Source organism: Acomys minous (genome assembly GCF_964271855.1).
Source record: "Acomys minous genome assembly, chromosome: 5".
NCBI classification, from domain to species: domain Eukaryota; kingdom Metazoa; phylum Chordata; class Mammalia; order Rodentia; family Muridae; genus Acomys; species Acomys minous.
In genome coordinates this window covers 58,806,032-58,822,613 of record NC_140494.1, presented here as the reverse complement: position 1 = coordinate 58,822,613, position 16,582 = coordinate 58,806,032, and the positions used below count along the sequence as shown (strand labels likewise).

Sequence of the window (16,582 nt, the reverse complement as noted above, 5' to 3'; positions counted from 1 at the left end):
TGGTGGGACAGCTTAGGCAGACTCATTTCTCTTTCAGAGGCACTTCTAAACGTCCTGAAGCTACTGTCTCATCACACGCTTCTGACAACAATGCAGGGGGATTTGGATTCTCCAAACGCTAGCTGAGATTTCTAGGCTAGCAATGTCTTATTTAAACAAGAGAATTTTGATTACAATGTAAAATTCACAGAGGCAAAAACTTGTATTTATCTAAAAAATTTAAAAATTTTTTTTATAAGTATGTGTGTATACGCCGTGTGTGGGGTGCACACATGCTCCAGCAGAGGGCGCTGGTTCCCTCGGTGCTAGAGTTATATACATGGTTGTCAGCTGCCCAGCGCAGGTGCTGGGAACTGATTTCCGGCTCTGTATTTCAGTATTCTCAATGAGCCTTTTGAAGTAGCTCAGTTGATTATCAGCGAAAATTTCTCCTAAAATAAATATAACAAAGTAAATGCAAAACACGTTAAGAATACCCTTTGGCTCCTTCTCTACCTAAGCTGCTTAATTATCTCCTAAAAACTAACGCTGTCATTCAAGTGTCAGTGTATGGAGAAAGATTGTTTCCTTTCAGTCTTATATAGGTAGGTGAAGAACCCAGTGACGGCAGGAAGGCTTTAAGAGCCGCGCATTTCCTCTCTAATGCAAGGGCCTGGACCAAGCTACTGGTCCCTGCCCAGGGTTTCAGAGTGGCTGCTTGGCTTCCGATGGAGCTGAAGGGGCAGCACTTTAGTAACTTCAGTCTCGCTCACTCGGAGTGGTTCATAGGCCAGGAGCTTGTCAGGGATCACTGGAGAGATGGCTCAGCGTTGAAGAGCACAGCTTGTTCTTACAGAGGACCCAAGTTCAATTCCCAACACTCACATGACAGTTCATAACCACTTGTACGTCCACGGACGCCCTCTTCTGGCCTCCGTATGTACTGTACATATGTGGTGCCCAGACATAACATTCAGACACTTAAACCAAAGGAAGAAAAGGAGGACAGGAGGACAGAAGGAAGGAAGGAAAGAAGGAAGGAAGGGAGGGAGGAATGCAAGCTCTCGAGCCCTACCTATACCCCAGTTTCTACGTACTTATAATCTGCATGTACTAGATCCCAGGAGAGTTCCTATATTTACCAAAAGTTAAAAAAACAAAACAAAACAAAACTCACTAGCCTAAACAAAGGACAAACTGAAATCCCCACACTGTTTTGTTATGCCACGATGCCCATTGTTTCAAGAATTCTTGAAAAACATACTTTCTTAGCCTTAAAAACTTATTTCATAGCTGTGTCCCACAAAAAAAGGAATCCCTGTGGTTTCATGTTTCATTGTAACAGAGCCTGTTTAGCTCTGTTTATAAGGCTCAGCCCAGCCCACCACAGAGAAGTAACCAGAAGTCACAGACAAGCAGCCACATGATTTACACACAGCTGCTTTCGTCCTGTGGTGCTTATCCACACTGGGGATGCGTCTGTTTTCGACACCTGGACCGCCCGAGCTTCCGGTACCCTCCAGCTCTACTGCTCTGTCCTGCTTTCCCCTTCCCAGCCCCTATGCCTGATCCCAGTCCTCTGAAGAGAAAGTCAATTTATTGGTGATGTCCCTAGCTTCCAGAAGAAACTCCTGGCAGCCTGAGTGAGTATAGGATAGTGTGAGTGACAGAGGAGGAGAGGGTGGCCTGGGGAGAGGTTAGAGACCTGGGCAGCACACTGTCAGCCATTTTGTTGCTCCCTCGTGATGGCGGAACTTTTGTTTAAAGCAACTGTATGACACCACCACCACCACCAAGAGCAGATAATCCACTGAAACACTATAATATTGTGGATTCTAACTTGAGGGCTGTGCTGCTCTTTAGAAAAACAGAAACTTTAAACCGAAAACTGGAAGCATTTGGCCAAAAGCAAACACAGGCATCGCTTAGGGCTGCTGGGACCCTCGGGTAGATTGGAAATGCCACCCCAGCACTGAAGCGGAGAGAGCCAGCACCGGAAGTTTCCTTTCCTACAAAACCACTCAGTGAGTTGTGTAAACTTCCCCGAAACAAATGCCTCGGGACCAGGATGGGATGTTTCCCAAGGCGCTTCATCAGGAGACCTGAGCTGCTGTTCAAAGCCCACGAGTTTCAGTTTGGCAAGTTCCAGTTTCTAAAGAAAGACTAGACATAAGCTCTCTGGTTCCTGATTAGCAGGGGAAACATATATTGGAAGGAAAGATGCTCTTGGGGCTACTGTCAGAAGATGGGATTTTCAGGCAGAAAATCTCACCCAAACCAAACTCTTGTCTTTTACCATGTGGGCTCTTGGCACTCACATGGTTAAACTACTCTGAGACTTCAGCATCTCCCCTGACTCTGGTACCAACATATCGAACTACAAATTAAGCAGACAGACAGTTAACATTCAGAGCTAACCATTTCCCAAACCCTTGCGGCACTGGTTACATACAACCCAGAGTCCAGGAATTACCAGCTGTGGAAAGGCAAAGTCCAATATCTTCATTTCACAGAGACACCGGGGTTCAAACGGGCTGGAGAATTCACAGAACACAGGGTGTGAATTCACTGCCCTCATGCTTTTTTTGTTGTTTGCCACAGGATGCAGCTACACAGCACAGACTGGCCTTGGATTCACAGCAAGGCTCTTGCTTTGGCTTTCTGAGTGCTGGGGTTACAGCTGGGAGCCACTACATCTGGCTCCCCGCCCTAATGCTGAGGTAGCTGTTCTCCCACTGCCCTGTGTGTCAGGAAGGCTCAGGACTAGGTCATGATGGAGACCAGCTTCTCCCAGGTGCCCAGAGCTAGGAATTTCAGTTTTGCAACAGAAGCCTCACATCCCCAACCAGGCAGCTTGCTTCCATTTTCACTGTATGTGTTTAGAAGATGTCATTGTGAGCAAAAAAAAAAAAAAAAAAAAAATTCATCTTAGGCAAAGTCAGAAAAGTTAAGTATTATTTATTACGATTTACTCCAGACTCCTGGCCATGGAGCAGAGAGTTGTGTGTGAGGTATCCTGGCCCCCTTGTCTCAGCTTCACTTTCCGTCGCTCGGACTGCTCGCAGCTCCAGCCCACCGGCTTCTTGCTGTTTACTGAACCCATGGCAGGCACCCCTCCTCAGAGTTTGCCTTGCTATTCCAGGAGAGCCATCACTCCAGAAGCGGTCGGGACCTGCTCGGTGCTGCTTCTCCCAGGCTTAGTCAGGGTGGCGCTTGCCCTCCTCACTTTCCTCCTGTACCTGGCAACACCCTGAAGGAGCCATGGTTTGCTGTCCATCTGTCCCCTCAGACCATGCACTGACAGTGTGGAAGCTCGGTCTTGCTTTTTTCAACTTCCCCAGCACACAGCAGCAGTGTTGTCTATTTTCTTTTTGCTTTAAAGGTCATGTAAAACTTCTGCTTTGTTTTTTTTGTGTTTTTGTGTTTTGTTTGTTTGTTTGTTTGTTTGTTTGTTTCAGTTTTCTCAGGTCTAAGTACAGCAATGAACCAACCCAACTGTAAATTAGTATCTCACTGTAACGCATGGTCTTGGTAGAGAAACTGAGTCCTCGGGTTGGGGGCTAGTTTGCTTCTTGACTCAGGTATGCAGTGGTGCTCCAGCAAAGTCCTATGGGCCGCTGGCGGCGGCTGCGGTAGCAGCAGCAGTGGCAGCAACAGCAGCAGCAGCAGCGAGTCAGGCAGAAAAACAAATCCTCAGGCTCTTGCCCAGCAGGCTTATAGGTGATGCTGATGTCCACAGTGGCATATAAGAAAAAGCATCACCACACACGGTTTTGGTCTCAACCGTACCTTTTCTCAGGCGTGTTGCATTAAAGGCTGTGGTGTGGACCACTCCAAAGAAGCAAACAAAAGAGGTAATAAAGTCTGAAAAAACTAAAATGAGACTCCACAGGTTGAGATTCATCCCTAAAATCCATTAGCCTTAATTTACTCATCCGGTCACACACCCTTTTCCAGTTCTAAACCACTGACTCATATACAACCTAAATGTTTTATGGCAGTTGTTTGTCGCTGAGCTCAAATGAGGCTGGGCCTACAGCAGCTTCCAAATGGACAATCCTACCACAAGAAATGTGTGTGCCCGAGTCTGTGTGAGTGCCAAAGTGCATGTGCCGCAGTGTGTATGTGTGTGGAGAACTCAAAGGCAACCTTGGGTGTTGGTCCTTGCTGCCCACTTTGTTTACGGGTCTCTTTGTTGTTTACCATTGTATATGCTAGACCAGCTGGTTCTGCAACCTTCTGTCTCTTCTTCCTGCCTCCCTAAAGGAGTGCTAAGATTATAAAAGTGTATGTCACCATGCCTTGGTCTTAAATGGGTCCTGGGGACTCTAAGTTAGGTTTTCACTCTTGCACGGCAAGCACTTTACCAAATGAGTCATCTCCCCAGCTCTGCTGCCCTCAATCTTATGGGCCAGCATAATGCCACCACTGGTCAGAGCCGACTGAAAAAGGAAACTTCTGTCACCTCCTGACTGCCCTAAAGGAAGGGGAGAATATAAAAACGGTGTCTCCGTTTGATCTTGAAGTGTCCTGCCACAGTACCTGATGGCCAGTCTGAAGGTCATGGAGCCTTTTAGGAAAGGCTGGAAGAAGAAAGACATTATGGAGCTTTTACACTTTCCTGGTTGCTGCTTGTGATCTCTGACTCCCAGTCTGTGATGAGATAAGGTGGGGGGGGGAGGTCTCTGCTGCCCCCACTGCCATCCTGCAGCGTGATTCCCACCACTGCAAACTGAGGCAATGAAATCTTCCATCCCTTGTTCCTACTAGGTGTTTTTGTCACAGACACAATAAAAGCAACAAATAGAAATAATGACTGTTGACTTTGAAGTGTCCGGGATTGCTATTAAATGTAGCCAGCGCTAATATTCTAGGGCGTGCTCTCCTGGGGAAGGGGGCAGGAGTGTGGTGACAGCAACGGAAGAGGACTTATTCTAAAGCTAAGACACACTGGGGGCTGGGGGTGTAGCTCAAGGGCACAGCACTTGCTTGGCATGTGGCAGGCCCTGGAGGCTGGCGTGAGGGAGGGGAGGAACCCATGATATAAACAAAACATGCTTCCAGATTCTAGTGCCTACAAAGTAGAATAGGTGATGTGTATTAACTCCAGGATTTCTGGGTTTCTTTCTGAGTCATTTCTTCAATGTTTGCCCCACGATATGAGGCCATCACAGGAGAGATATGTGAAGAAAGCTGAAAAGGGAGCAATATATGAACTGTGATAGGGGGGCTGGAGAGATGGCTCAGAGGTTAAGAGCACTGACTGCTCTTCCAAAGGTCCTGAGTTCAATTCCCAGCAACCACATGATGGCTTACAACCATCTATAATGAGATCTGGTACCCTCTTCTGCCATGCAGGTATACATGCAGGTAAAATGCTGTAAACCTAATAAATAAATATTTTTTTAAAAAATGAACTGTGATAAATGTAGACAAATGTTGTCTGCTATCTCAACAAACAGTCCCTCTGATGAGCCTAACCCTGGCAGTTTGATAAGGAAACAAGATAATTGCAGCTACTTTGAAACTTTTCGGGGGGTTACACGCAAGACATGATGCAAGAGAGTCTTGAGGTACTAACCGGGTGGGATGCCTTTTGAGGGATGCTGGATGCTGGCACTTTGTAAGACACTCACCAGGGCTAAAAGGGGATGTGTGAAGGACAGGCACCCGCTAGTGACTGCAATAGCCTTGACCTTTGAACTGCTTGGCTGCTGCTCGGCGTGAGAACCTCTTGCTCCAGATGCCCTCTTTCCTGTGAGTGACTGAAGGGCATTAGCTGTGTGCTCAAGAGCTCCATCCTCACCCTCCCTGCTCTACTCTCTGACAGGGTGAGTGAGTTTCCCAGGATCTCTCTGACCCCTGGACCAGGGGTAGCATCAGCCCTAGCAGGCACTTCTCGCCAACCAGGAGGAGAAGGTCAGCCAGAGATCCGGGCAACAGTCACACATCTTCATCTTTAAAATTCTTCATCATCAGATGAAGACGTACTCCACTTGTCTGTGTTTTGAGACAGGGTCTTGTTATGTATGTACACTAAGCTGGCCACTAACTTGTAGTAATCGCCCTGTTGCTGTCACCCAAGTGTTATAGTACTTGACTGCTTATTTAATCCAACTTTGCAAACAGCTTTAAAGCAGTATTTTCATTAGTGGTTTCTAGTTTCCAGATTCACTGTAGTCATAACTCACAACTCCTGGGTGGCTAACAGTGCTCCCCTCTGGAAGTCCCTGCTACGGACCTCGACAGTCACGGCTCAGGACTGCTGACTTCCAAGCTCCTCCCAGGACGACTTATTACACTCTACTTAGCGTTCAACTGCTTTTCTAGTCCAACATTCTACATTTTCCATTCCTTCAAAAACCTAGTGTGGTTAGTCAAGCCTATTCCACAGTAAAGGGCTTTAGCAGGCCCGAGCGTAGCAAACATGGCACCCATGGACACATTTTGTCCTTTATCCTTCTCCTCCTTGCTAAAACAAACAAACAAACAAACAAACAAACAACCACTAGATTACATCTCTAAAGCTGGACACCAAAGGTCTAGTCCCTGGTTTGGACACCACAGTCCAGCTCTCAAAGCCCAACAATTAAAAGCCCAAATAATTAACATGCCCAATTAAAATTAATGACTTCATCCTAACACAGAGTTTTCCCCCTTTTCCCTTTATAAACTGTCATTTTCCTGTGGGTCACGGCTGTCCTGTCTCTCTCCACAGGCAGGCCTTTGTCCCTCAGGGGCAAATATCCCTTCCTCCTTTCCCTTGTTCCTGTCCCCTTCTCCCTCCAGCTCCTCTCTTTGTCTCTTTACCCCCTGTCCTTTGTCCTTCTGGGGCAAACACGACTCCTTTGTGCTGAGAACTTGGTCTTGGTATATACTGTATCCTACTTCCTGGTACTAATTTCCTGGTACTTAGTTACTCTTTTATTGTGACAAAACATCACGACCAAAGCAACTTTCGAAGGAGCTTATGTGGGGCTTACAGCTTCCGGGAGTTAGGCATGCTAGCGGAGCGCAGGTAGAAGGTGGTAGGCAGGTGCGGTGGCTGGAGCAGAAGCTGAGAGCTTACATCTTAAACCACACACAGAAAACACATAAGACAGGGTGTGTGTGTGTGTGTGTGTGTGTGTGTGTGTGTGTGTGTGTGTGTTTAATCTCAAAGCCCACCTACATTGACACACTTTCTCCAGCAAGGCCATACTTGCTAATCCCCCCCCCCCAAACAGCTATCAACTAGTTACCAGGTATTTGGCCCCCCGAGACTTATGAGGGACACGTCACTCACACCACCACAGACTTGTTATCTTTTGCCTCTGTCACCAGAGTACCTTACAGAAATCTTGAGAGGTAAAAATCATTTTTTTTTCTTTAATTCTATTTTATGTGCATAAGTGCTTGCCAACATGTATGCATCTGTACAATATGCATGCATGGTGCCTGCAAAATCCAGAAGAGGATGTCAGATCCCCAAAAAGTGGGGCTACAGACAGTTGTGAGCTGCCCTGTGGGTCCTAGGTGTTAAAGCTGGGTCCTGTGCAAGAACAAGTGCTCTTAGTGAGAGAAACGGCTCCAACCTTTCTATTAGGCCAAGTTTCAGGAGCTCAGTCATCCACAGCTGCTTAGCTCTATATACTTAGGCAGAACATTCTGGTGACAGAAGCTGTTCTTTGGGGTCAAAAAGCAGTGCAGAAGGAAGGAAAAGATGATGCCTAGGATGGGGTTATGTGAAAGTGCGAGCTTTAGTAACCTACTCACCCCAGCTAGGCCCTACTACCTGCCCTTCACCATCTCAAGAAGGTCATGTAGAGAGGTAAGCGTTGTGGGGCCCCAACGGATTCATTCACCTTTTAAAACTGATGCAAGGGCCAGAGCTCTAGCTCAGAGGTTAAGAGCGCTAACCGCTCCTGCAGAGGACCCAGGTTCAATTCCTAGCACCCATGTAGGTGGCTCATACCATCAGTAACTCCATTTCCAGTGGTCTGATGCCCTCTTTTGACCGACATGGGCATCAGGCACGCACATGATGCATATAAACACACACGCAGGCAAAACATTCATACACACAAAAAAAATAAATTTTAAAAATCTATTTTGTGGCCTCAAATAGACTGTGCGGTGCATCAAGTAACAACAGAAAGGAGAAAGCTATGAGTCGGGGATAAGGAATATCACAGGCTGGGCCCCAATTTCCAGAGCAGTTTCAAGAGAGAAACACTTAGTCCTCATGCCCCAGAGTCCAAGCACCTATCGCTAAGAACAACCTTCAAAGGGAAGCTATATCCAGCGAGGCTGCGGAGAGGGGCAGAGGCTGCAATCCCGTACAGTACGTAATGGTTTCTATTATTACATACTTTACAAGTCCTCTGTGAGAAGAACTAGAGAAGGCTGAGCATGTGGTACAGATGTCTAAGACAGAACTGCTGGTACCAACTAGCTCACACAGCCCTATCCTGAGCAAACTGAAAGGCAGGGAGGAGAAAAGGGTCACTAGCTGGAGAAGTCTCTGACTGTACTGGTGTGCGGGGCACAAAAGCTGTTCCTCTATGCCTCAGTTCCACTCATGGAAAAGTACTACTTGCACGAGTTTGTGCTTTCAAGGCTAAAGAGATCAGGTTTCTGAAATGTGGAACTATACACTCTCCCCTACACACCTCCCTCTCTGTCTCCCCTTCCCACCCCCCCCATGTCCTCTTCCTCCCTCCCTCCCTCCCTCCCTCCCTCTCTCTCTCTCTCTCTCTCTCCTCCCACCTCTCCTTCCTTCTCTTCCCCTCTCCACCCTCCACCCAGGTTTCTGCACGTATGCCCTGGCAAGAATTTGATCAAATACTACGGTCCCAGTAGTGATTTTATTTAGTCTGCTTGTTCTTAAGACAAACACACACACAGCTTTAATTAAAGGCACATCCAACACACGGGGAGCCATCTTGAAGTAATTAGACTCTTCCACGCTAAGGTTTCGGGGTCCTGACATCCTCTCTCCCACATCCTCACCTCCCCGATGGAAAGAGACCAGATGAGGCCAAGAAAAGCCAAGCCTCACTCCGTAAACACAGCCCAGAGCTATAACTTTCTGCCCTGAACTGTTTTGTTCTCCTCTGACCAAGCCAGCACCCTCATTTTACTCTTTCCTAAATGAATTCCAGTCATTCAACAGCTTTTACTTTTTTTTTTTGAAAGCCCTCTGTGATCAGTGTTGGAGGAAGACGTGTGTGTATCTGTGTGAGAGAGAGAGGGGGGGAGGGAGGGAGGGAGGGAGGGAGAGAGAGAGAGAGAGAGAGAGAGAGAGAGAGAGAGAGAGAGAGAGAGATTCCCCTCTTGCCATGGCAGGGGATATTCATGAATAAACTTAAAAAGTTTCAGGAATTTCCAAGCTACTCATCTGGCCTGGAGCTATGGAAGTTTCTAGAGAATGTTTGAGCAATGGCTACTTTGACCACCACGTGCTTGGGACTTCTAGGCTTGTTGATCCTCTGGAGAGTCCAAGCTGAGTGCTCTTCTATTCGAACTGTCCTGGAAACAAGGGTGTGGGTAGTAGGTGCTTTTCCAGAATTGCTATTTCCCCTGGATCCCAAGTTAAGCCACCCCAAGGTAATGTATTGGTGAAGCATTCTAAGCAGAAAAAAAAAGGGGGGGCATTCCTCCACAGCAATCACAGCGATGGTTCCTTTGTGCCTAGAACATAGGGAAAGGCTAAGCCTGCAGAAGTGCTAGGGCCCTGGCCCCCTGGACCTTAACCCCTGCATGAAATTCAGGTCCTTCGGAAAGCAAGGCTTCACTTAGTGGAAGTATCGCTCCTTTTCCTGTTCTGTCAGGACTGTAGGATGTAACTGGACATAGAGCCTGGGCTGATCTCTGGGCCTTTTCACCTAAGAGAAGGCAGGGACATACAGAAGAAGAGGGCACATAAGGAGAGCACATTCACGTCACTTAGGGATGACCCTGGATAACCAAGTCAAGACTCCACACTCACAGGCATAACCCCTAAGCCTGAAAGCTCTCTCGAAAAGGGTTCTGATGCCTAATTTTGCCATAGAGCTGTATACACAATAAGGTAGGAAAAGGCCAAAAATAAGGACAACTATGGCCAAGGATATAATTTACAAGTTCGTGATGTGGCTTTAGCCTTTAGAGAGAAAGGCAAAAGTATCTCTTACATGTCCACTAGGGACACTGAGCACCACTGTAAGCTCCACTGGTCTGGTCCAGCCAAGAATCGCAGCTGAGGGGACAAGGCTAGTATTGGTTTGTCATAGATGCCGAGTTTTTCCTAGGGCACTGTGGTCCGTGTGTTACCCAGTCAAATGCACCTGGAAAGAATAGGTACAACAACACATTTCCAGAATCAGACAGATCACAGGGGCCCTCAGCACAGAGGGGCCAACATCTACAGACGAGAAGGCTGAGGTAAGGACTGGTGCCACACAGGTCTTCGTTATAGCAGAAGCCTCGAGTTTGCATTGTTGCAGGGTAATAAAGGAAGAAGGAAGTGGTTTCTTGCCTCCCAGCCCCACCTCAATGTGCATATTCCAACCATTAGGTTAGCCGAGAAACATAAAGCCAGATAATATTTATTTCCACACTGCCTTTAAAAGTTTAATTTGTTTGTTTCTTTGTTGTTTTGTTTGTTTGTTTGTTTGTTTGTTGTTGTTGTTTTTGAGACAGGATTGCTCTGTATAATAGCCCTGGCTGTCCTGGACTCACTTTGTAGATCTGGCTGGCCTCGAGCTCACAGCGATCCACCTGGCTCTGCCTTCCGAGTGCTGATGTTAAAAGGCGGGCAGTTTTATAAGTTCAGTCCTCAAACAAGTATCCCAAGCAGGAAGTGTGGACAGATAACAACATATGGAAAAACCTGCACTGGAAAAGGGGTCACTCCTCCCTTCCTTTCTTTCAATGGTTCTTCTAAGTAAGGATCATTCAGAAAAAAAGAGTTGAATTCCAAGTATGAATGCCTTCTGAAAACAAGACTGGGGGAGCCTTGCTTTTATCATTTGTAAAAATGAAGGCAGGGGGTTCCGTGCAACTTCTGGATACAGTGCAACCACTGTGAGAGGATAGACTGAACACTGGCACATACCAAACCATGGATGAGCCCTGGGCACACACCACGTGAAGAAGCTAGAAGCAGAGGCCACAGACATGACTCCAGTCACACGAAATAGTCCAAAGAGGCAAATGTAGAGAGACTGCAAGTTCACTAATGATTGTCACAGGGAGAAGGAGAGGTTGGGATTCTGTGGGGACGATGAACCGTGCTGCGAAAAGTGCTAGGTGAAAGGAATTGTATATTTAAAAAAACTTTGAAATGCTTAGTGTGGCCGGGCACTTGGGAGGCAGAGGCAGGTTGGTCACTGTGAGTTCGAGGCCAGCCTGGTCTACAAAGCAAGTCCATGACAGCCAAGGCTACACAGAGAAACCCTGTCTTGAAAAACAAACAAACAAACAAAACCCCAAAACTGCTTAGTGTGATGTGTCTTTTACCATAACAGGAAAGAGGTCATCTTAGCTGTCTATTCATCTATTCATTCTACACATAAGAAATGGGGAATAAGGAACAAACTTTATAAGGTCTTCACGCCTGTGTCTAAGTTGCCAATGTGAATTTTCTGTCTTCTTTTTAATGAATGTTTTCTTGGTCAAAACTGTCATAAGCATTTATCACGTCTTCCCCTGGGATGACTATAAAAAGGCTGTCTTATACAGATACCTGGACACAAGGAATAGTTGCAGGAACACTGTGGCAGACTAGGACAAAAGGCACCATCTGTCACCAGAAACCTCAGGACAGAAGAGGAGACGTCCTGGGCTCCCAAGGCACAGGATTACAAACATCTTTTTTAAGCACTTTAGGCATTTGCAGAGCAGAAGCTTTCTCGACTGAGAACCACTCGTCTGGAGGGAGAAAGAAGGGACCAGATTCTCGAGTGTCTCCTGTGAGTGAGAACTGTGCTAGTTTTGTATACACACCACCTACAGCCGTGGGTCATCCGTGCTCTCCTGCACCTTTATTAACTGTGAACACACCATGGTCCCTAGGAAGAGACTCCACCTCTTAGGAATGAGATCAAAGGCAAATACCCCATCTGCTTTACCTAAACGCAAAGGAAAATGAATGTTTTAAGTAAAGGGCCAGGCAATGAGTACTTGGGCCTCTGTACGCCATATGGTCTCTGCTGTAATTATTCAGTTCTGCCTTTGTAGCTCAGGGCCAGCCATGGGCCAGGCCTTAATGAGCAACAGACAGCAAGCCATGTTTGCCAGCTCTGCTGGAAGTCTAAAATTTCTAGAAGTTCTCAGAAAAGCACCCTAGTTACCAACTGGAGAAACCTGCCAAGAACAAGCCCACACCTAGGTCTCTTTCCCAGCTGCTGGGATCTCTGGGTAAGGAAGCTACTGGCACCCAAGCCCTTGTCACACAGCTGCTACTGAGGACACCCAAAGTGAGGCCCAGCCAGGCATGGTGGCACACACCTTTACTCCCAGCATTTGGGAACCAGAGGTAGGCACATATCTGTGAGTTCAAGGCCAACTTGGTCAACGTAGTGAGTTCCAGGAAGAGCCAGGGATACAGTAGGAAGACCTTGTCTTAACAACAAGAGGGGGGAAAGGTGAGAGTCAACCTTGTCTTAACAACAAGAGGGGGGAAAGGTGACAGTCAAGGATTGGGAGGTCATAAGTATAATAGAGTCCACACGAGAGGCCTGTGTGACTCCAGAGTCACAGATCTCAGCTCCACTACCAAGAGGAAAGGCGGTTATAAGCTCTCTCCACAGCCCCCCCTTTCCTCCCTCTCCCACATAGTTTTAATTGTGGAAAGCAGGAATTTCAGGGCACGCAAACCTGAAGCAAAGTCTTACTACAGTGCTCACGCAATCAGTACCTATGCTAACGAGTGCTTTAACAAATCACAAGCTATAACATTTGAAAGCTGTGTTGGTTCTTCTCTAAGGGAGAATTAATTTCCCAGCTGCCAACCGCTTGCAGTCCCGGCGTTAATTTGTTCTCTGGTGCAATTGTTGGTTGGTTGTTTCCAGGAACAAACACAGCCACCAGGGAAAGCTCAACATGTAGTCTGGAGTTGGATGGGAAAGGAAACAGAGGCACACATTTTCGGATAGGGTTAGGAAGGGGTCAGCAGGAATTTTTTTCAAGGCCCCTTAAGCATTTTGGTCAAACTTCCCTTGAAATAAGCCAATGTTTGGGGGTTTGTGTTTTGTTTCTTGGTCTTGGAGCCCAGGGACTTGGGCATGCTTAGCAGACACTCTACGACTGACACGCTCCCCAACCCTTGACAAACACATGTGAAAACTAGTATTTTCTCTTACGCGCTCTTGCCCTCGCTGTCGTGCTTGGTGGCACTGGCTCCTTTCTTGCCCAGCAGAGAGGCCACCTTCTCAGCATCTCCGTTCTCCACAGCCTGCAGCAGCCGGTCATCGTTTTTGTTCCACTCATTGGTCTGTGGAGCAAAAGGCAGAGGCGGAGTTAGAGGGGTGAGCAACATCAGCCACAGCTGTGCGCATGTCTCCCTAGGTCCAATCACACCCTGCTCCCAGCCAGCCGCTTTAAAAGCGCCTTCAGCTTCACCGGAGAAGGCTGGCTTTCCCAAAGAAAACACAACAGTTCGATGAAACATTAGCCGTCGGCAAACCCCAAGACAGGGTCACTCCTGGCAGCCACCCTTCAGAAGATGAAGCAATGTAGAACCACGGGCCAGCTTACTCTTTACCTAGTCGCCAGCTAACCTTGACGGCTGGTGCCTGAGAACATGGGCCTTTGACCTAGTGCACAGTTCACTCAAGTGCATGGTGATACCAAACCAAACCAAACCAGCCAATAGTTCAAGGTTACCAATGGTTTAAAACGCAAACAATTCCTTCTGGCCTGGGTACCAGGTCTTAATTCTCTGAGATGTCCAGGCAGCTGACTCAACAAAGTGTCAGTAAGTGACAAAAGGTTGTCTCTGACCACGTTATTACACATCAAAGAGCCAGTGCACAAACGGAGTTCTTCACAGTTTGTGAGACAGCTAGTAAGTACCACATGGAATGACCATGGCTTTGAATAATTACTTCCTACTGTATTTTTATCAAAGTTTGCCGAGGCCACCGCCACCCACTTTCCTACTGTAGCAGGAACAAAAAAAATTAGGCATTTTCTTGACTACAAACCAAGCTTCCCAGTAGGGCATGGTGGCGCATGCCTTTAATCCCAGCACTCGGGAGGCAGAGGCAAGTGGATCTCTGTGAGTTCGAGGCCAGCCTGGTCTACAAAGCAGGTCCAGGACAGCCAAGGCTACACAGAGAAACCCTGTCCCCCCCCCCCCCAAAAAAAACAAAAACCAAAAAACAAAAAACCAAACAACCAAGCTTCTCACTGAAGGGAAGACAAAAGTGCGTGGTGAGGGCACCGGATTTCATTACAAGTCTAACAAGTGTTACCTGCCTGCAGCACACACTAAGAAACAGGCTGCAGTTGCTTTCTCCTTTAGGCCATTTTATAACTAGAAGAACACTTCAGTAGTACACTTACAGCCAGTGATCTCTAGCTACATTATCCTAAAAGGGCCAGGCCCTGTGAAAATCCTTTCCTAACCTAAACTGACTGAATTAAAACTGGGTTGGGCCGGTCAGAAGGATGTGAGATCTTAATGGACGGGATTGAAAGCATTTAAGCGAGGCGAGGCCACATGAAAGAATTTTTTGTCAGCAGCTGCTAAGGCATCCCATTTTTCAGAAAACAACTGGATAACAAGGGGGTCCCAAAATCAGTTCCGGGTGGATCTCTGGGGAGGATGGGGTAAGAAAGGTCCTTGCCCGCATTCTGATGGGACCCTAATTTAGGCTGTAGGCGCCGCTAAGCAAATGAAGATGCATTCTCCACGTGGATGCTCAATAATTGGCTGCAAGTGCTGCGCACTGGCCTCACAGGGCAGGGGACAAGGCCGGGTGCTCAGACACAGCGGGGACTTCAAGGGTTTGAACGGAGAAAGAGTTCAGAGCAAACTGGAAAGGCAGAGCTGGAAAAGTGACCTCCACTTTTTTTTTCTCTAAACTTCATCTTCCTCAAGAACCTCTCCACACACTGTCCCCTGCCACAGCATCTCAGCCAAGCACAACATGGGGCAGGTTTGAGAAGCTCTCTGACGTCACTGCTCTTAAGAATCTAGAAGCCAATTCCTCTTGGCTACCTGTCCCCCTGTGTCCCCTATTCTTCCACCAAGAAGCACAACACTAAAGTCAAAGACTAGCAGAAATCTGAAAGGTCATCTGTCTATGTCAAACTACAGCCAAAAGACAGGACCAGCTGGATACGGACACGAAGTCTGGCATTCTCCTCTGACATTCCCAAGTAATCCATTTGTGCTCCAGAATCAAAAGAAGTTTCCAGAGACCATCACGTATCGACCACACCACTTCCCGACTCTGAAAACTGTCTCCTCTAATAACCCTCAAGACATGTCCAATGCTGGTCACTTAGAAGAGTTTTCTACCTACTTCAGGGTTAAGCTGGCATCCTAAAAGCAAAACAGAAAAGACACTACCAGGTGCTCAGGTTTAGTAAGACCGAATGCCTTTTGAAACGCTTGGCCAGTGTAAAGGCACACACTGGGCGATGACAGCTGTGACAACAATTACTTCTTATGGGAGAATCACAATAAAAAACAATGGAAGCCGCTGCTTTAGAACACCCGTCATCCACCACCCACACAGAGGCCAGCTGCTGTTGGCCAGGGCTCTGCGGGCTCTCAGGACCTTGCTGGTCACCTCTGTCTGCCACTCTGTTCTGCTGTGTCCTCGGGGGCCACCTACCCAGCTCCACTGAACCCTACCGTCTAGACAAGATGAAATATGGCATCCTGGCTTTTGTTTGAGGGTTCTGGTTTGTTCGTTTCATCGCAAACCTTCAGTTCCCTGAAGACGCTGAACTGTAGCTTTTGGTTCTTACATCCCTGGTGCTTGGAGGATGTTCAGGATGTGCTCCCTGTTGACTAATCTAAATCTCTCTTGGCTTAGCAAATCTTTGCTCTGTCATAATAAAATTCTTTCATTTTCTTGCAGACAATTAAATCATGCTTCAGTCTTTTAAAAAATACATTTACAGCCTAAATGAATCTGACTTCCTCAGCCTTTCCACACAGAGGCCACTTTCCCGAGATTTGTAACCGTGGCTACTCTCCTCAAATTTCTTCATGACCAAAATGCCAAGCCTCATAAATTCAACTGGGGTGAGCCAGGGTCTCCCTCACAAGAACCTCCTAGGTGCTGGTTGAGTCTCTGACTCCCAGTCCCTTTCTGGAGATTCTGACCCAGTGATTTAAGGCCCATTAGGCCCAGCAACTACTCTCGCTGGTCCCATTCAGAAACATCCAGAATCTATGCCAGGGCTGACTAGAGGATTCAACTGAACCAATTTTGTCCTCCTCGAGGGCTTTATAGATACGGGATAGGAAAAAGAGAAAAACTCCCCATTCTAGTGCTATTTAGTTGTCTCCTACAAAAGCCAATTAGGCCTTCATCAAGGATGCATGCCCAATGTATCCATAAGATCTGCTGTAGAATGTTAACGGAACCACTCAAAAAGAGACAAACTTTTATAAATGGAG

General features: G+C 47.2%; 1 protein-coding gene across 4 annotated transcripts in view; it reads right to left on the bottom strand.

Moving 5' to 3' along the window:
• RAI14 (retinoic acid induced 14) overlaps positions 1 to 16,582 on the bottom strand; it is a 138,771-nt gene that overhangs the window by 44,315 nt on the left and 77,874 nt on the right. For all 4 annotated transcript variants that reach the window (XM_084783705.1, XM_084783708.1, XM_084783707.1 and 1 more), the window contains exon 3: positions 13,305 to 13,435. In XM_084783705.1, coding sequence (XP_084639831.1) covers positions 13,305 to 13,435 — 131 coding nt within the window. The remainder of the gene's footprint in view (positions 1 to 13,304; positions 13,436 to 16,582) is intronic.